At 35.8% G+C, this 21,536-nt stretch overlaps 2 protein-coding genes across 4 annotated transcripts in view; one reads left to right on the top strand and one right to left on the bottom strand.

Annotated features, from left to right (window-relative positions):
- The window catches only part of LOC109405497 (tetraspanin-2), a 45,137-nt gene that overhangs the window by 4,222 nt on the left and 19,379 nt on the right, over positions 1-21,536 (bottom strand). The window contains exons 2-3 of the mRNA XM_019678597.3: positions 9,768-9,962; positions 9,532-9,705 (exon numbers count right to left, since the gene is read on the bottom strand). Coding sequence (XP_019534142.1) covers positions 9,532-9,705; positions 9,768-9,962 — 369 coding nt within the window. The remainder of the gene's footprint in view (positions 1-9,531; positions 9,706-9,767; positions 9,963-21,536) is intronic.
- The window catches only part of LOC134285361 (uncharacterized), a 130,684-nt gene that overhangs the window by 102,858 nt on the left and 6,290 nt on the right, over positions 1-21,536 (top strand). The window lies entirely within an intron of this gene.

The following is a 21,536-nucleotide window of genomic DNA, read 5'->3' as shown; positions in this document are numbered from 1 at the left end:
ACAAATGACCGTTATGCTTAATGTGTGTATTCCGAAAGTGTAGAATTAGCTAAATGTTAAAATACACGTTAATAAAAAAATGTGTGTTCCGTTGAAATGACATTTTGAAAATAGTAGTTTAGTTGACGCCCCCCTGAGCTTCTCCCTTCGCGCGGGACTCTTTTATAGTCATTATATAGGGCACCGCACTGTTATGATTTTGTATGGGATTTTGACGTTTCTTGGCCTTGTTGTTTACAAAATTTCTGTAAGAGTGAAAGAGAAGGAGATAATTTCATGCAGTGCCCTATAGGGTACTAGCTGTCCCCGGCAAACGTTGTCTTGCCTACTGCGTTTTTTGACGTTTCAAGTCTTTAGCCAAGCGCCCAAATCCCCGTTCAAAATGTATGAAAACCCGATTTTCAAAAACTCTAAATTTTCTCATGTTTTTGGTCTCATAAACCTTCCTTGGGTGAAAACTAACAGAACAAAACTTAGACGACCCAAATCGGACCATCCGTTCGCAAGTTATGCGCGGTCCCACGTATGCCACTGCATTTATATATATAGAAGATTAGTTCCCTTATTAAGCATGTAGCTCCCATTTTCATCCTACGAAAAATAAAGGATTGAAGCCACAGACGAACAGACGTAACACCTTGAACGATTTTCATGGAAATCCATCGCCCAGTTCACACTACCATCACCTGGTGGAAAAGTTGCACAAATCACTGTGTTGTGCCATATCGTCAACAGAAGGCGCTAGTGTGAAACGTCAAACGCATAGAAAAACTATGCGCGCGCCTCTGGTTGTGAAAGCCACAACTATGAAAATTTAAAATGATCGTTAAAAGCGTGGTCGATGGAAATTTCGCAAGTGTTACGTCTGTTTGTCTGTGTTGAAGCGTTGTTTGTTTTGTTTCATATTTTTGTATTTTTTGTTATAAGTGAGCACCCAAGTAACAATCTTGATTCTATTTGGTTTTATTTGTTTTTATGATAGTTTTATCGGAACATTGCATATTCTAGTTGATCTTATCGGAGTTTCAGCTGAGCACAACTATTCTTCGACAATATGTGGTTTTAAAAACACCTCCAAGAATACTTGAGGTTCAGTTCATAAGACCATAAACACAACAAGAACTGTTGAACTTATTTTCAGTTTTATGAGGTTCTTGTAGTTATCTTCAATCATCCGTTCTTGATCAAGAGTGACTGTTCTTGCCTGAGAACAGTTTGATGCATGAAAAATACAAGAAAAAACTCAAGCATCAAATTTTGATTCTTATCGTTCCATTATTGTTGCCAATCAAGAACACCTACCCGGGAACCCAACCGCGACGCGGTTCAGTGCCAAATTCCTCCGGTTGCATCATCCGAAATGAGGTGGGTTTGGTCATCCAGAACGTCGATTCCCGTGCAATCGGGGTTCCAATCATCGATCTTCAAAATCAACAACTACTTACCTGTTGGAAATGCTGACCGGAGGAATGAGGCACTGCACCACATCAAGGCCGGTTATCGAAAAGGTCTGCCTGGTTGGCAACGGTACCGGGCTGATGATTAAATTTATCACACGAAGTTCACAAAATCCACTGCGGTGCGATAATTTATTGTTTGTTTACAATTTGGCATACAGATTTATGACGTTCTCGGCGGAGTTTGCATAAACCTACATCAAGAACGTTATAAACCTGGGTACTCTTGAGTAATACTTCTTACCCTTGCTTAAGATGAAATAAATTTAAGACGTTCTTGATGGAGAGTAACCAGGCTGCATTGAGAACGTTATAAATCCTAGTATTCTTGAGTTATGCTTTTAGCTCTGGCATGAGTTGAAAGAAATTTAAGACGATCTTATGCTGATGTTGATTAAAACCATCGATAATGGACCGACCACCGGCCTAGATTTCAATGGAAGCCATGTTGAGAAAACTTATGAACAATGTTCTCATGACTAGGAATAATATTTTTAAATATTTTATTAGTGCATTATAATGGGAGCGCGCTGCAATTTTTGGAAGTATCTTGCAACACATATACGACGAATTTTGCGTGGCATTTGGCATCCTTGTTACACCACGGAAATATTTTCAGTTTGTGTAATAAATTAATCTCGATTACAATAATGTGTCATTTTCATTGTGTTTTTTTTTTCAATTTAATTTACCAAACTTTTCTGTCGACATAAAAGCTGCATCAGCAATAACACTGATAAATTTATTATCGTTTTATCGTACACTTGAAGAATTCTACAAGGAGTGAGCAATTTGCCTTGAGGACAACTTGGGAAGTACAACAAGTTTTAAGAGAAATTTAAAAACAACTCTCCAAGAGCATCATAGGATGGGCCTTTTTAGTCTTATAGCAGGTTTTATGGTTGAGTGGATGTCGTTTTGCAGAGAAATTTGGTTTATGCATGGTTTTAAAGAACAGGTGTTGAAGAGTACTTCAAAAGCATTATAAAATTAATTTATGCGATTCAGTATCATAATTTACACTTTATATAACTCATTTTGGAATTATAATGGCCAATTTTTCCGAACTAACTCATTATGCAACTGAAATGATTTGCATAATGATAAATAGTTGTATAATGTTCATAATGCAACTCATTTGAGTTGCATTATGAACATTATGCAACTCAAATGGGTTGCATTATGAAAAAATCATTGCATAAAATTTTGTATGGAACTCGTTGCAAAACTCGATTTTTTCAGCACTCTTCGTATTTATCCAACTCGGCAAGCCTCGTTGGATAAATGTACGACTCGTGCTGAAAAAAATCAACTTTTTGCAACTCATTACATAAATAACTATTTGTTACTTGGGGCACGCATGAAAATAAAAAGAATGGAATCAATGAATTAACTACCGTAAAACGGGGTATCTTTGATAATGCGGGTAAATTTGATAGTGCGGCAGGCATTGTATAGTTTAACTTATAACTATGATTCCTTCAACCAGTTAAGAAAAAGGCAAACGTAAACCAATTCTATACATATTAAAGTTCATCTTAGACGTATTTTCATTAAAATCTAGTTTACATACAACTTTTTGGACAAAAAATAAAAATTGTTGATATTTTTGCCATTTGTCAACACCTTCAAACAATCTGCTATACGACTTCGTTACAACTATTTTTTCAACGAATGGACACTTATTCTCGATAGATTCATCATAGTAGATTCCAAATCTGGCCTTGAATCTCTTAACGAAGTGTATTTTTACGAAATGGAAGCAATTTTGTAAATTGGGATATAAATTTCCATACATTGACAAACGCCTAAAAGTATGCAATGCCCTAGTAATTTCATGTAGATAAACCTGTGTTGTTCAAAATTTGTTAATAAAACATTGAAAAAACTACCCAAAAAAAGAAAACTCACCATGAATAGCATGTTATCATATGTTGATGTACCGTTAAGCATATATTATTACAAAGATAATGATTTTTGATAGCTAAATTCACTGTGTTTTCCACTCAGTACTCCACGAACTCATTTTTATATGTAGAATTTAGTAAAAATCAATGTTTTGATATTCAAAATCTATCTGATATATTCCACAAGGCTACTCTCATCATGTTCATACTCCTAAGATTTCAATCTGAAATTATTTTTTAAGCTTTGATGTGTTTTCAGGGCATTATCAAAGTTACCCCAAAATGAAAATCTGATTCTCGCTCATATGAAAAACTAAAAGTTAACCAAAATATTTCAGGTTATCAAATCTTTCAATTGCAATTGATAACTGATACCCCAGTACTTGTTTTAAAAATATAAAAGTCGGGGAAATACTGTTACATGGAAAAAAAATTGACAAAATTCGCTGAAAAACTATCAAAGTTACCCCGTTTTACGATACATCGGCTGTTTTCCTACTCTCCGCATCGACCAGTGTGGCGCTAGCTTCTATGCGCGAAAAATCGCTAAAAGTAAATCTCAAAACTATTGTATGGCGAATAGCATCTAAAGGCAAATTTATCGAAGTGGAATATATTATTCGAAAAAATATTTGGTAGTGGTTGTGCACAATGGTGACTACTATTAAGCCTACCAAATATTTTTTCAGTAAAAGCTTTCTATTTCAAGTAATTCAAGCTTAGATGCTTTTCACCATACAAAATAAAATTGATTTACTCCTGCTCATCAACTGTGGGTGTGCGCCAAGCCATTGGTGCCGTAATCGCTTGTTTCCGAATCGGATGAATATGGGAGCGTAAGATTAATGATGGCACACATATCCTATGTGCGCGCTGCGCTCATGTCTATATGCAGAAAAATAACACATTAAACCCAAATTTCTAAGTCACTGGATTTGTAGAATATTTGAGGATGCAAATCGCCAATAATGAGCAAGGTGATTCAGTAGCATATACTACATTAGTATTAGTGCTTGATTCTCGCACGACTTTTTTTTCGCTATCACATTCAAACCAGAGAAGTTGTTATAGAGATGCGCGAAGACTGAAACCAAAGGTTCCAATGGACTACCCGCTTTGCGCGCAGCCACAGTTGATCAGCAGGAGTAAATCAATTTAATTTTGTATGGCGAAATGCATCTAAACTTGAATTACTTGAAATACAAAGCTTTTTCCGAAAAAATATTTGGTAGGCTAAATAGTGGTCACCATTGTGCACAACCACTACCAAATATTTTTTCGAATAATGTGTTCCACTTTGAAGAATTTGCCTTTAGATGGTATACCGCATTTAGTTCACCACTGGACTGCGAACTGCGACTTCATAAGTGCGAAAACGTAAATAAAAGTGCGCGATTGCATCAAATCAAGTTGATGTCTTCGGCGCACTATTTCTTCAATATATGGTGAACAAGTGCTCTGAAGACACCGAGTTGATTTAATGCTATCGCGCGCTGTTATTAGCGTTTTCGCACTCGTAAAAACTAGTGCGATAGTCCAGTGGTGAACTAAATGCGCTATATTCGTCATACAATATTTTTGCGATTTACTTTTAGCGATTTTTCGTGCATAGAAGCTAGCGCCACATTGGTCGATGCGGAGAGTAGGAAAACAGCCGATGTAGTTAATTAATGAAGATGGCCGGGGATCTTCGCGGCGCCCAGCGGCTTCCGAGAGATGTGCATCGTGGTGTCATGATGCACGGAGGGAAACGTTCACGTGCCATTGCGGGGCTGGATCAAACTACCTGCCAAGGATAGTAGGCCTCACCTCCGATAAAGAGCGAGGGGTTGTTCCGATGAGCTTGCTGCTTAGGTGTGGTCTTGAAAATGCGTCGGACACACTCTGAAGTCACGGTAGCTTAAAACTGACCGATGGAGTCACTCTAACCTGGACACCTACTTTAAAACTCACTTTCATAGGCCGAAGGCCAAACTATCCGATATTTGCACTCCAGCTTTTCCCGATCACTTCTCGAGTCCGTTTTTCCACTTAAAAACGTGTGGTTCACCTCTCATCCCCGACTTCACTGAACTCTCATCTTCCGCCTATCTCCTCTTTGCTTCCTCCCGCTCCACTTTTTCTTTATTCTAATCATTCTTCCGGATTTGGTGTTGTGGTGTTACATTTCAGTTTTGCTCTCTTTCCTAAGCATTTTTGTGCAAGGGGCATATAGAATAACAGTTTTGGTATTTTATGAGTATCGCAGAGGATCTCAAGTGGTTTTTTAGCTTTAATTACTAACAATATATGTGTAGACCTAACAACGATATTTGAATTTTACTTTTACTAACAGATTCTAATACTTTTCATGATTTTTTATTATTTTTACTAACAAAAGAATATATGTTATTTAATAACTTTTAACGAAATTTCAAACATTTAAGCAAAAGAAAGATTACTCAAAATTGACTTTTCATTGTTAACGACATTGTCGGTAACATAGGATGAATACAGGTATACCTCGATTTAGTGGACCCTCGATTATATAGACCCTCGATTTTATGTACTTCGATTTTATGTACATTTTACTTCGATTTTATGTACATTTTTTTAATGAAAAAAATTGTAAAATTCAATCAGTTTAATACTTGTAGTTTGTATCATGATGACTTATAATGCAGGGGTTTTCAGCCCTTTTCAGTCGTGGAGCACTTTATATCAATAAATTATTTTGTGGAGCACCCATATTAGACCCATATGACAATATGTGTGATAAATTATTTCTAGTGCTGTCATGGTAGAATCAGAGCTAGTTAGTCAAGTTTCTCCGATTCCAGCGTCCCTACACGTGTAATTTCCAAGGATGAATTCCTGGAGGAATCTCTGAAGGAACCGCTTGAGCAATTCCTGAAGGAACTGCTGGAACAACTTCTGAAAAATCCATGGAACAACTTTTGAAGAAATCCCTGCCGAAATTTCTGAAGTAATTCTAGTAATATTCAAGAAGACTCGAAAGTATCGCTGAAGAAATTTCAGAAGGAATTTTAAAAAATCTGAAGAAAATTCTAAATAAATTTCTGAATGAATTCCTGAATAAAGGAATATTTTTAGAATCCCAAGATGGAATTTTTGAGGAAGTTCCGGAAGGAATAACTGGAAACTCCCAGTGGAATACCTAACAAAACCGCTTGAGATATTGTTGAAAAAAAAAAATTCTGGAAAAATCCCCAAACAAAAATTCTAAACATTTTTTTAATCCTTGATAAACCCATAGAGAAATTCTTAGAGGTATGCTTTTAGGAAATTCTGGAAAAGTTTCTGAGAAAATACATAGAAGAATACTCGGTGGAATTTCTGATGAAATCTCTGTGTCAATTTTTGCAGGAATCTCTGCAATAATGTCTTTCAGCCTTTCCATAGCAATCCTCTGTAGAAGTCTGCAAAATCTGTAAGAAATTTTCTTTGAGGATTTCCAAAGTCTTTCTTAAGAAATCCTTGGAGCGATTTCTGGAAGAGAAATGTTTTGAAGGAATACGAAAAGAAACGTGAATAAATTTTGGGAATTTCCTTAATAATAACTTGTAGAGAATTCCTAAAGCAATCCTTGGAGACAGTTCTTTAGAAAGTTTCTAAGGAAATTTTTAAAGAGTCAGAAGCTCAAAGATCCTCAATGTATTCGTGAATTATATTCTAAAAAAAAATATGGAATATTTTTAAGAAACTTCATGAAAGGTTTTCTGGATGAATGCTTTGAAAAAAAAATCGGAAAATCGGGAAGAATCTCTATTAAAGACATTCGAAGAAATTGGTAGATAAACTTCTGGAACAATCTATGTAAAAATTATTGAACGCATTTTTGGAAGCTATCCATGCAAGACTTTCTTAAGATGTTCTTGGTGAAATTTCTAAATGACGTTCTAAAGTTTAGAGGAATCTCTAGAAGATTTTGTGCAAAAAATCTGACTGAATTTCGTAAGGATTCCCTGGATGATTTTTTGAAGTAAATCTACGAGCAGTTTCCAAAGAAGTCCATGACAAAATTTCTTTAAAAATTTCTGGAAGATTTTATCAGGAGCTCGTGAAAGATTTTTTAAACGAATCCTAGGATTGATTTCAGCAAGGGTCCATGGAAGATTTATCGAAAAATCTGTAGAAGTTCGTTCAAAGTCATCCTTGGAGAAATTGGTAAAGAAATCCATGGAGGAAAATCTGGTGATATTTTTTAAGAAATCATTGGTCGAATTTATTATTAAAACCATGGGAGATTATCTGAAAGAACCCCTGGAAAAAATGTGAAGGAACTCCCAGGGTAGTTTCTATAGGAATGCCTGGAGAAAATTCCCGAATGGTTTTCACATTTTTTTTAAGAAACCCTGGAGAAATTATTAGAGAAATCCCAGGAAGTTTTTTTTGACAGAAATTTAGAGCAAAAATAAATCTTTGGAGCAATTTCTAAAGCAAACCCCGGAGAAGGTTTTGGAATAAATCTTTGGGAGAATATTTGAGTGAATGCTTAAAGGAATTTCCGAAAGATTTTTCGAAAAAAAAACTGAAAAAAGTCTCAAAAAAGGTAAAGGAGGAATTTCTACAAAAAATCATACACATCTCTTTCTGAAAATTCTGGAGAAATCCTTAGAAATTGGAAGTTACTGTGGGAATATTTGGTGAAATCCTTGGAAAAATTTCCAAAGTTTCCCAGTTCAATTTTTTTTAAGGAATTTTTGAAACATTTTCTAAAAAAATAGTTTCTGAATGCATCGCTGAATGTTTTATTAAAGGAATCTCTGGAGAAATTTCTGAATAAATATCTAAAGATATTTGTGAAGGAATCTCTGAACGCATTTTTGTAAGAATCCTCATAGAGATTCCTCTATAGAGGGATTTCTACTCATATTCATGGATATTTTTTTGAAAAAAAGAAAGATGCTTTGAAAGAATTCTTTGTGAAATTTCTAGAATAGAAGGAATTTCTAAACAAATCTATGAAGAACGTATTCATGAAAGATTTTTTGAAAGAATCCGTGAAGGATTTTTTTAGCGGAATACTTGGACAAGTTTCCGCAAATTAAAATAGAATAGAAGAATTTCTGAAAAAAAATTTTGGTAGATTTTCTAATGAAAGCTCCAATAGATTCTCGTACGAATGCCAAGAGCAATTTATGAATAAATAACTAAAGGAATTTCTCAAACAATCTCTGAAATGATTTGTGAAAAATCATGGAGAAATTGGTGTAGCAAATCTTGCCAAATTTCGTTTAATAATTCTTTGTGACTCTTCTGGAGGAACACATGGAAGATTTTCTGAAATATTCTGTAACATGATTTGATGTGGAAAGTTTTATTCGGAGACCGTCGTATTAAAGTTGAAAATTATGGGTTCACTTAAATTAATTCAATACCCCAGAATTGCAACAAAAGGCGACCGAGCAGATAGCGGCACAAACCTACACTACTCGTACAGAAAGATCGTTCGTCAAATACAGCACAACCAGTAATCACGCTCTGTCAGGTGCTTGTCATTGTCATGAATCTCTAAATTTCCGAAGGAACCCTTTGAGGAAGTTCAGATGGGATCCCTGGAGGAATTTAGAAACTTTTTCAATTTTTTTGGGACATTTATGCAAATAACGTTATTATGTATGTCCATTGCTCAAAATATTGGCTTTTGAATCAACCTTACATAATTTTGCACACAAAAGATTTCGATAGTAACAAAAAAGCGAGATAGTGGTTTATTCGTTATTTAGCGAGAATTACTAATATATGCCAAAAACTCCGAGCCTTTTATCGAAAACTCAATTTTCATGCAATTTTTGTATGTTTTGGTACATTTTGGTATAAAATTTACATAAAAATAAAATAAAATATGTTGCTTCGATTTTATGTAAAATTCGATTTTATAGACATTTTAAAAATTGAAATGTCCACTAAATCGAGGTATACCTGTATGGGAGCGTGGGATTACTGATGGCACACATACTCTATTTGAAATTGCAATCAATGCCGCGTAGGCTTGACTGTAAAAACAATGAAAGGAATGCTTTGAAACTAAAACCAAATGTATTAGATTCAAAGTAAATATTTTTGAGTTCAATGTATTTTTCTGCATGATATGGGTTTACATATTGAAAACTGATTACACCGATATATAATATTGAACTACAGAACTGCCTCAGTATACTTACATATTTTTGAATAGAATCCATTGTGGTAGTTCTAGTGGCAACCACTGAATATTCGTCTTGTACTGCTTCTTTGACTGCAGAACGAACGTAAGAGTCTAACTTGGCTGAGTTATGGTAGGCCCAAGCACCAGCTGCTATTTCAGCAACAAGAACGATCAAAAGACAGCTGAAAAACTGTATTAAAAATATGTTCAGAGCATTTCGAAGTGCATTTGAAGATTTGATACTCTACTTACCGAGAACAGCATGCACTGTGATTCTTTAAAGGCTCCACAGCATCCCAAAAATGCAACCGACAACATAAGTCCGCCTACAACCAGTAAAATATAGAGTCCAATGAAATAATTATTCTCATTCTGGGTCATTGAGATTAAAAATGTCGGATCCGTCAGCATCCATATTGCCAGCAAAACGATAGCGAATCCGATAAGCTGAAACGAAAAGACATAAGTCACGTTAGTAATACCAAAACATGTTGATAAAACCAAATTTGAAGCGTAATATGATCTAAGAATCCATATATACACTATCGAATTCATAAGGTTAACATTGAAAACTTATAGCACAGACAAACAGACGTAACACTCTTCCAAACGGCTTGGTATATGCATTTAACGATCAATTAAAATTTCATTTGATTTCCGCGATCCTTCCACCAGAGGCGCTAGTGTTCGATCGCTTTGACGTTTGCCAGTGTACACTAGAGTGGGTCATCGTTTATATGGAAACATGATAAATTCAATGGTATCCCATCAGATCAAAGCTTTTTTGATCCCATTTCAGGACCCAAATAGGTGAGCAAAATTTGGGCACGATCGGTTATGTCTACGTTTTGCGCATCGCGTTTGAAGTTTGTATGGGGTTTTACATGGGAAAACACACTTTATGCATTTATCTCATAACAAGCTAGAATTTTTCAAAAACCATGTAACCGATAAAGTGGAAATGTAGCCTAGGGTGTCCTGGAAAACTTTGTCGAAGACCGCGAAGTGATCTGATGCTTATGTAAAAAGTTATAGCGTTGGCATTGCTTGGCGAAACAGCATGATTTTGTTGCTATTGTTATTCCTTTACATGTTAAAACATAAACACATGCATGCGGTTCGTTGGTTATAACTATTTTCACAAGCATCGGATCGCTTTGCGGTCTTCAACAAAGTTTTTCAGAACATCCAAGGCTATCATTTTATAGTATCGGTTAAAAAGTTTCAGACAAACTTTTTCAACTTATGACTAAAATGCAAAAACGTAAGGTACCCCGGGGCAAGTGAGAATCCGGGGCAAGTGAGAATCCGGGGCAAGTGAGACCTACAGCTATATTTGTTTTTATTTGTAAGTTTTAAGGCAAACTTTCTTCATAGAAAACATAGGTATCACACCAACGGATACTTTGAATTCAAAAATTGTTATTGTTCTCACCATAAAAAGACCATATATGTTATTGTTGTTCATATGTAGTTTTCAATTCACTAAGTGAGATTAAGGTGAATATATGACGAAGCCAGCTCGGAATTTTCAAGAGCACAAATCTGAAGAACCTAATATTGGTTTGTACTGAAAAGTTGATCGATTGGTTACCCACTGGTGGTGACTAATCGATCAACTTTTCAGCACAAACCGACATTCGGTTCTTCAGATTTGTGCTCTTGGAAATTTCGGGTGTGGCTTCGTCATATATTCATCTTAACGTACTCTACCACATTCGTCGTTTAAAAATAGAATAACAAATAAAGTAAAACTTTTTCGGTTCCAGGATAATATTTGGAGTGCTTGCAAATTATTTTAAGCGAAAATGCTGGAATTTATTTTCATTTATTACCTTTTGTTAACTGCTCTCACTTGCCCCGGTGCATTTCAGCATCTGGGGCAAGTGAGACCTACTCTCATAGGTCAAACACAATTTCATAGTTTGATCTCGTTTTCTTCAGCCTATGTCGAAATTTACACAAAAGTGAAGCAAAAATCGGCGCCTTACTTATATCGTTGAATTATACTTAATTACTTATATTATGATGATGAAGCTATTGTTTAAAATGGTAAAGTCTTTGATAGAACATATTTTTTTCGAAATCTTCTATTTTCCATATTTTCGTTCAAGCAAATTCTATTTTTTTTCGTTTTTCGCTGCATAATGAGTTTTTCTGAATGTTAAGGAACCGACCACAAAGTATGAAACAAATTGAAAACGACTTATTCGAAGTTCATGATTTAAAAATCTTTATTAAACGATCGTAAATTTATGTAAGGGAAAACATAACATCTGTAAATCTTGAAAACTCTTTTGGTGAGATTCATCAACTACGTAATATGAAAAATAAGTTTGGAAATCTTTCGGCATTTAACATATGGGCGCTTTTGGTATAAATAAAATCAATTTGTTTTGCACGAGCTGCAAGAGTTAAATCAATTTTTTTCTCAGTGATTTGTTATTATATGTGTTACGTAATTTATGCACGATACCACAAAACTTTTCCAACATAAATCGCTAAACATAGTTATTCGCATAAGATATTTATAATTTATGCTACCTTACATATATGCAGCAACTATATTAAGCCATTAGTACAAAAAATCAGAATAGGTCCCACTTGTTCCGTGACACGGTGAAAATGAAGATCTGCTCTACTTTTCATTATATGCATAATATACAGAATTTAAAAACTTTGAAACAGTTTTAATGCCCGTTAATAAGAAGAAATATACCAACAATGTCTTTTAGAACCATTGGAATTATAAAATTATTTATGTTTAGAATTTTTTTGGCTTGACAAAACCAAACTAGATTTTTTTTAGGTCCCACTTGCCCCAGGGTACCTTATGTTTTTCCATACAAAATCCCATACAAAATTCAATTTCAATGCGCAAAGTGTAGACGCAACCGATCGTGCACAAATTTTGCACAGATACTCAGGACCCGAAACGGAACCAAAAAAGCTTTGATCTGAGAAAACGGTTCCGATGACCCACCCTAGTGTACACATTAGTCCTGCTCAACGACGTAGGTTGAACTTGCTCGAAGTTGCTGCATCCCGCTCTCACCCGTTTGATGACAAGATGCAGCAATTTCGAGCAAGTTCAACCTGCGTCGTTGAACAGGACTATTGCTTAATGATGCAAACGAAAATTATAGGCGATGTGTACTACTGTGCGTGTAAGGCAAACGTCAAATCGAAATCCATCATGGCTGATAGTGTGTGTCATGTGTTTCGCGCAGTTTTACTAATAGGTGGCAGTGTGCTCATGAAAAAGACACCGGGCCAAATAAAACTTATCGATCAGCTGTCAAACGATACAAGCCAAACGTCAGATCATCAAATCCCTACCAGAAAGCGAGCATGATTGTGGCGGCCATTAGCGCTCGTAAATTACTGGAAACATATATATTTAGCGCCCAAAATAACTGTTCAAAATTAAATTAAATTTGTCTCCCAGAATATGCCGAAAAACTTTGTCGAAGATCACAAATTGATCCGAGGCTTGTGAAAAAGTTAAACGTTTGGTAATATAGGCCAAAAATTGAGATTTTATTATTGATGTTATTCCTTTACATGTTACTGTTAAGCATCATCGGACACCATTTGTTACAAGTTGCATTATCGGACACCATTTGTTACAAGGACCACTTTGCGGTCTTCGACTAAGTTTTTCGGCACACCTAAGGCCTCAATTTTTATTTCATCGATTGTGGAGCTGAAAAAGCTTTGTTCGGGTTGCAGCGATAAAATTTTTATTTTCACCATACAACGTTGACCCACTATAGACTGTTTCAGAAATTATAAATACACTTTGTTTGTTAAACTAGCTGAGCTGTTCTAATGATTTTTACCAATTTCTTTCAGAGTATAGCATATTGTACTCCATATTTTTATATTTCCTTTCAATTGTCTTGATATTTTCCAGAACAGTCGAGTTCTCTAACAAATAACTTAATTTTTCAAATTTGCATTTGCACAAAGGTGTTTTTAATGATTTCAACATTATTTATCACTAAATACCAAAAATATCTAAATTATTATCTCATTCGCTTTCTTAACAAGTTGTCTAAGGAATGCCTTTATCAAAATTTGGGAAAAATCGATAAAAGCATTTCCACAACATTTTTTTCGGAGATCAAGTTTCTTATTTTTTAAGGTTTTCTACGGAAGATGAGAACTACCACACAGTTTCTTAGCTTTCCTGAACGTATTTAATCTAAACAAACTTATTTTTTCAGCTAATTCGATCCTTCAGATGGCAAAGCTTGTCAAACCATAAGGACGAAAGCAGTAAGCAGTAATTAAGACATTCGTTTGCTTAACGTTTGTTGCTACTGGTGTTGTTGAGAAATTTGAAACAAAAAAAAATGTATTGAGAAGGCCCGTAATGGTGGTTCTTGATCAAATATTTCAGTAAAAATTACTCTTACCAATCGAGAAATATCTTTTATTATCGATACAGCTATTTTTATTGTGTTTGGAAATTAAATATTTTATCTGTGAGATTTATTTTTCTACTTTGTTACATTTTTTGACCACTTTGTGCAACTTCAAATTTTAATCATCTAGTTTAAAGAGCCCTATTTTTTAACTTTTACCAGAAACATCAACAAAATTGGTATTATTTGCTTCGTTAGCATGTTTACTATAAGAGCTAGAAGAAACTTTTTTGGATATTGTGCTCAAATTGAAATGGCAGTTAATCGTTAGTGTATTTATAATTTCTGAAACAGTCTAGCGTGGGTCATCGGAACCGTTTTTTCAGATCAAAGCTTTTTTGGTTCCGTTTCGGGTCCTGAGTATCTGTGCAAAATTTGAGCTCGATCGGTTGCGTCTACACTTTGCGCATTGCAATGGAAATTTGTATGGGATTTTGTATGGGAAAACATACTTTTTTGTATTTTTGTCATAAATGTTTGTCTGAAACTTTTTAACCGATACTGTAAATTGATAGCCTAGGATGTCCTGAAAAACTTTCATGAAGACCGCAAAGCGATCCGGTGCTTGTGAAAATAGTTATAACCAGCGAACCGCATGCATGTGTTTATGTTTTAACATGTAAAGGAATAACAATAGCAACAAAATCATACTGATTCGTCAAGCAATTCCAACGCTATAACTTTTTTCATAAGCTTTAGATCATTTCGCAGTCACCGACAAAGTTTTTCAGGACACCCTAGGCTATGTTTTCACTTTATCGGTTACATGGTTTTAAAAAAAATCGAGCTTGTCATGAGAGAAATGCATGAAAGTGTGTTTTCCCATGTAAAATTCCATACAAACTTCAAACGCGATGCGCAAAACGTAGACATAACCGATCGTGCCCAAATTTTGCACACTTATTTGGGTCCTGAAATGGGACCAAAAAAGCTTTGATCTGATGGGACACCATTGAATTTTTCATTCTTCCATATAAACGATGACCCACTATATAGGGGAAATTACCTATTCTCGGCAGTTTTGTTCTCTTCGTCTCTGGGGGTTTTTTGAAACCTATTGAACTTAGAGTTGGTCTCAAATCCTTCCCAACTAAACTGAATTATATGACCAAGTTTCAGGCAATTTGACTGGCAAAAACCCCCCATGACGAAGAGAACAAACCTGCCGATAATACCCATTGTCACCCTATTACATTGATAAACGATATAGTGGAAAAAATTTGAACTGTCATGAATTTCTCAAAAGTTTTGTGTTAATTTAACCCATTTCCGCCCAGTGATCTATTTATAGATCAGATGCCTCAAACGCCCAGTGATCTATTTATAGATCAGTAACTTTTGCGATAACTGTGGAGAAATGAAGCATTTTGGAAGACTGGTGTCTTCAGCAAAGTAGTTGAGAAGATCAAGGACTCTTCGATAGTACGTAATTTAGTACGTATTCGCTCCAGTAGGTGGTACTAGTGATCACGAAACATTGTGCATTGACAGGTGTTTCGTCAACAGCCATTGCCAATACTGTCGCCTTCGTATCTTGAGAATCAGACTACATAGAAAAAAATAATATTCAGCAAAGTTGATCAGGACATCAATAGCTATCCGATAGTGAACTAGTTGATTCTAGATTCATCCGTTAGGTGGCGCTAGTGAGTCCTAAAAAAATTAAACCTCTGTATCTCGAGAATCCGACTACATAGAAGAATTTCGTCTTCGGCTTGATTGATCAGGACATCAATAGCTATCCGATAGTTAACTAGTTGGTTCTAGATTTATCCGTTAGGTGGCGCTAGTGAGTTGTAAAAAATTTAAACCTCTGTATCTCGAGAATCCGACTACATAGAAGAATTTCGTCTTCGGCAAGGTTGATCAGGACATCAATAGCTATCCGATAGTGAACTAGTTGGTTCTAGATTTATCCGTTAGGTGGCGCTAGTGAGTCCTAAAAAAATTAAACCTCTGTATCTCGAGTATCCGACTACATAGAAGAATTTCGTCTTCGGCTTGATTGATCAGGACATCAATAGCTATCCGATAGTGAACTAGTTGGTTCTAGATTTATCCGTTAGGTGGCGCTAGTGAGTTGTAAAAAATTTAAACCTCTGCATCTCGAGAATCCGACTACATAGAAGAATTTCGTCTTCGGCAAGGTTGATCAGGACATCAATAGCTATCCGATAGTGAACTAGTTGGTTCTAGATTTATCCGTTAGGTGGCGCTAGTGAGTCCTAAAAAAATTAAACCTCTGTATCTCGAGTATCCGACTACATAGAAGAGTTTCGTCTTCGGCAAGGTTGATCAGGACATCAATAGCTATCCGATAGTGAACTAGTTGATTCTAGATTTATCCGTTAGGTGGCGCTAGTGAGTCCTAAAAAATTAAACCTCTGTATCTCGAGAATCCGACTACATAGAAGAATTTCGTCTTCAGCTTGATTGATCAGGACATCAATAGCTATCCCATAGTGAACTAGTTGGTTCTAGATTTATCCGTTAGGTGGCGCTAGTGAGTTGTAAAAAATTTAAACCTCTGTATCTCGAGAATCCGACTACATAGAAGAATTTCGTCTTCGGCAAGGTTGATCAGGACATCAATAGCTATCCAATAGTGAACTAGTTGGTTCTAGATTTATCCGTTAGGTGGCGCTAGTGAGTCCTAAAAAAATAAACCTCTGTATCTCGAGTATCCGACTACATAGAAGAGTTTCGTCTTCGGCAAGGTTGATCAGGACATCAATAGCTATCCGATAGTGAACTAGTTGGTTCTAGATTTATCCGTTAGGTGGCGCTAGTGAGTCAAAATTAAACCTCTGTATCTCGAGAATCCGACTACATAGAAGAATTTCGTCTTCGGCTTGATTGATCAGGACATCAATAGCTATCCGATAGTGAACTAGTTGGTTCTAGATTTATCCGTTAGGTGGCGCTAGTGAGTCCTAAAAAATTTAAACCTCTGTATCTCGAGAATCCGACTACATAGAAGAATTTCGTCTTCGGCTAGATTGATCAGGACATCAATAGCTATCCGATAGTTAACTAGTTGGTTCTAGATTTATCCGTTAGGTGGCGCTAGTGAGTCCTAAAAAATTAAACCTCTGTATCTCGAGAATCCGACTACATAGAAGAGTTTTGTCTTCGGCAAGGTTGATCAGGACATCAATAGCTATCCGATAGTGAACTAGTTGGTTCTAGATTTATCCGTTAGGTAGCGCTAGTGAGTCCTAAAAATTTAAACCTCTGTATCTCGAGAATCCGACTACATAGAAGAATTTCGTCTTCGGCTAGATTGATCAGGACATCAATAGCTATCCGATAGTGAACTAGTTGGTTCTAGATTTATCCGTTAGGTGGCGCTAGTGAGTCCTAAAAAATTTAAACCTCTGTATCTCGAGAATCCGACTACATAGAAGAATTTCGTCTTCAGCAAGGTTGATCAGGACATCAATAGCTATCCGATAGTGAACTAGTTGGTTCTAGATTTATCCGTTAGGTGGCGCTAGTGAGTCCTAAAAATTAAACCTCTGTATCTCGAGTATCCAACTACATAGAAGAGTTTCGTCTTCGGCAATGTTGATCAGGACATCAATAGCTATCCGATAGTGAACTAGTTGATTCTAGATGTATCCGTTAGGTGGCGCTAGTGAGTCCTAAAAAAATTAAACCTCTGTATCTCGAGAATCCGACTACATAGAAGAATTTCGTCTTTGGTTTGATTGATCAGGACATCAAAGCTATCCGATAGTGAACTAGTTGGTTCTAGATTTATCCGTTAGGTGGCGCTACCCAAGTAACACAACTTGTTACAATACTGTATATATTACATGATTCATACAAACGTCCATGTTTTGTTTTGAATATGAAAAACCTATTTTCGTACACTTATATCACCGAAAAAGCGCAAAAAATGGCGGCTTATAAAACATCTTTGATGTTACTAAAGATGTTTTTCAATACATTCTTATAACATAAAATAAAGTATCGAATATGTTCTTAGCAACATCGTAAGAACTTACTTTTTGCAGGAAAATTATTCTTTGTCAATCGCACACTGTGGAAATAAATGTGACATGTGATATTTGGTAATGGTTCAAAATGATTGTCAAGCCTTACATTTCATTTGTAATTTACCATTACGATGTTTGGTCACTATGACTTGAATACATGTGCCACTCAAAATTTATAGTGAAATAAACACATTCACTCTTCATGAATTAATTCGCCTCCCATCAGATTGAAAACAAGAAGGAAGGTTTTTGTCATCTCTATGGTTTTTGTGAGATTTTCGAGTACATTTTCAGATATGCAACATGGTGGATTCTTGCAACAGTGCCGTCAAAAAGTTTTAGAAAGCTATTTTCAATTATAACGTATTAATAATGTGATTTTACATTGTAGAATTTGTATTCGTTATCATTAAGGCAACTATATTATTACATTAAATCTTAAAATTTTCCCAGATAAATAATTATTCGGAGAAAAACTTGTAGATGAACAAACTGCTATACCTTCATAAAAGCGTTAGTTGTTAAATCTTTTAGCAGGCACTGTAATTTATCTGGCCTGATAGGAAAGTATTCAAAATATTGGAAAAACGTTCAAACTACAATTTTTGTACATCTCAATAACATGTTTGTCGAGTACTACTTGAATCGATTAAAATACATTGAAAAAACATCTTGGCAACGTACTTGCAACATCCATTTTCAAATAGCATACAACGATGTGATTTTTGGTGTTTGATACCTGTTTTGAACATCAGTGCAATAATAACAAAGTTGGAGTGCAGCTCGTGGGATCCCCCGAATAAATTCGTGTCTAATTTTGCGGTATCAAAAATTGTGTTCTAAGTTAGTTTTAGTCGCCACGTAAGTACTCAAAGTGTCCGCACCAAGTAAAATATGAGTTTCCGGTGCTATTATAGTTAAGTTTCGGTTTAGTTTTATGTGCATATGATATTTCATAAATTTAAGTGGGTGAGTGGAGACAGAGATCTGATAAACTCATACATAACCGTATTGAATACGTAAAAATAGCGTAATCGTAACATACTTGAGCCTAAAGGTTATATCTATGTGCTGATGATGTTTTACACATCATCTTGAATAGAAAGAAGACAACGATACACAAATCAAGTTAAATCAACGTTATATTTACGTAGCTGTAACGTGTGGTGAGGTTGATAAGATTTTTCAGTGACTTGTTAATGCCAAACATAGTTTAAACCTGATTTCAACATAAGATGTGTACAGATACGATTAAAGTACTATATTAAAACATCTTTTCCAGATTTCATTTTCAAAGATGTTTTCTGTGTTACTTGGGTAGTGAGTCCTAAAAAATTTAAACCTCTGTATCTCGAGAATCCGACTACATAGAAGAATTTCGTCTTCGGCTAGATTGATCAGGACATCAATAGCTATCCGATAGTGAACTAGTTGGTTCTAGATTTATCCGTTAGGTGGCGCTAGTGAGTCCTAAAAAAATTAAACCTCTGTATCTCGAGAATCCGACTACATAGAAGAGTTTCGTCTTCGGCAAGGTTGATCAGGACATCGATAGCTATCCGATAGTGAACAAGTTCGTTCTAGATTTATCCGTTAGGTGGCGCTAGTGAGTCCTAAAAAATTTAAACCTCTGTATCTCGAGAATCCGACTACATAGAAGAATTTCGTCTTCGGCTTGATTGATCAGGACATCAAAGCTATCCGATAGTGAACTAGTTGGTTCTAGATTTATCCGTTAGGTGGCGCTAGTGAGTCCTAAAAAATTTAAACCTCTGTATCTCGAGAATCCGACTACATAGAAGAATTTCGTCTTCGGCTAGATTGATCAGGACATCAATAGCTATCCGATAGTGAACTAGTTCGTTCTAGATTTATCCGTTAGGTGGCGCTAGTGAGTCCTAAAAAAATTTAAACCTCTGTATCTCGAGAATCCGACTACATAGAAGAATTTCGTCTTCGGCAAGGTTGATCAGGACATCAATAGCTATCCGATAGAGAACTAGTTGGTTCTAAATTTATCCGTTAGGTGGCGCTAGTGAGTCCTAAAAAAATTAAACCTCTGTATCTCGAGTATCCGACTACATAGAAGAATTTCGTCTTCGGCAAGGTTGATCAGGACATCAATAGCTATCCGTTAGTGAACTAATTGGTTCTAGGTTTATCCGTTAGATGGCGCAAGTGGGCTAAAAAAAACCCCTATATTTCGAGGATCAGACTACACAGAAGAATTCTGTCTTCGGCAATGTTGATCAGGACATCAACAGCTATCCGATAGCGAACTAGTTGATTGTAGGTTTGTCCGTTAGGTGGTGCAAGTGAGCTCAAAAAATTATGATTTTTTGTATCTTAAGAATCAGACTACATAGAAGAATTTCAAAATCTCGTTTTCAGCAAGGTCGATCAGGACATCAAGAGCTAACCAATACTAAACTAGTTGGTTCTAGGTTTATCCACTAGGTGGCGCTAGCGAGTAATAGAAATTCTCAACTTCTGTTTCCAACAACCATAGTACATAGAAATATTTTGTCTTCGGCAAAGTTGGTTAGGACATCAAGAGCTATCCGATAGTGAACTAGTTGGTTCTAGGTTTATCAGTTAGGTGGCGCAAGTGGGCCCTGTGGGTGCTAGTGAGCCCTAAAAATTCTGAACTTCTGAAAGTTGATCAGTACATCAAGGGCTAACGGATAGTGAATTAATTGGTTCTGGGTTTTTCCGTTAGGTGGCGCTAGTGAGCTCTAAACATTCTGAACTTCTGTATCTCGAGAATCAGACTACATAGAGGAATTTGATTTCGACAAGGTCGATCAGATCTATCTAATAGTGAACTAGTTGGTTGTAGGTTTGTCCGCTAGGTGGCGCAAGTGGGCTCAAAAATTCCGAACAAATATTGATAAAGTAGTTTTTACGATGAAAAAGAACTGCATGGCTACTGATTGATAACAAAACCAGCTAGGTATCAAACAGCCGTCTCATTTCACTAAATATAATACTGAACAAAATATAGTATAGAATAATTAGTTATCAACTGGATCTAATGATAACGTAATTTTCGATAACGTGCTATGTGCTATCAATTTGTTATCTTTACTTAGGTTCATTGTGACTCTCATCTCAAAGACATTCATTTGGGTCGGCTTCATGCAAAATTGCTGTAGATAGATAAATTCAACGTAATTTGATCTACCAGCGCCCAGCAATTTGGTTAGAGGCTAGAAGACTTGAATGCACAATGGTCTATTCACAGATTAGTAAGTATTGCTAATACCGTAGAAAATGAAGCATGTTGCACCGTCTTCCATTCTCCTCTCTTTCTCGTGCTCGTTCAAGAGAGTTATTATCCGATGATGAATGGGTTGGTTTATGTTTTCTAGGCGGCTTCAATGATTCTTAGAAATTTTGAACTTGTGTATCTCGAGAATAGAACTACATAAAGGACTCTGGTCCATATAACCACAGCTGTAAATTACGTGATCCGTAAAATACGATCACGCATCATCAGTGGAAATTGTTTCCACTGGGAGCTTCGGAAGAAGCTGAGATAGATGAAAATGAGATGTTGATTCATTTCATTCATTTATTTAGTACATATA

Source organism: Aedes albopictus, chromosome 1 (genome assembly GCF_035046485.1).
Source record: "Aedes albopictus strain Foshan chromosome 1, AalbF5, whole genome shotgun sequence".
NCBI lineage: Eukaryota > Metazoa > Arthropoda > Insecta > Diptera > Culicidae > Aedes > Aedes albopictus.
This window is presented reverse-complemented; position numbering and strand designations above follow the sequence as displayed.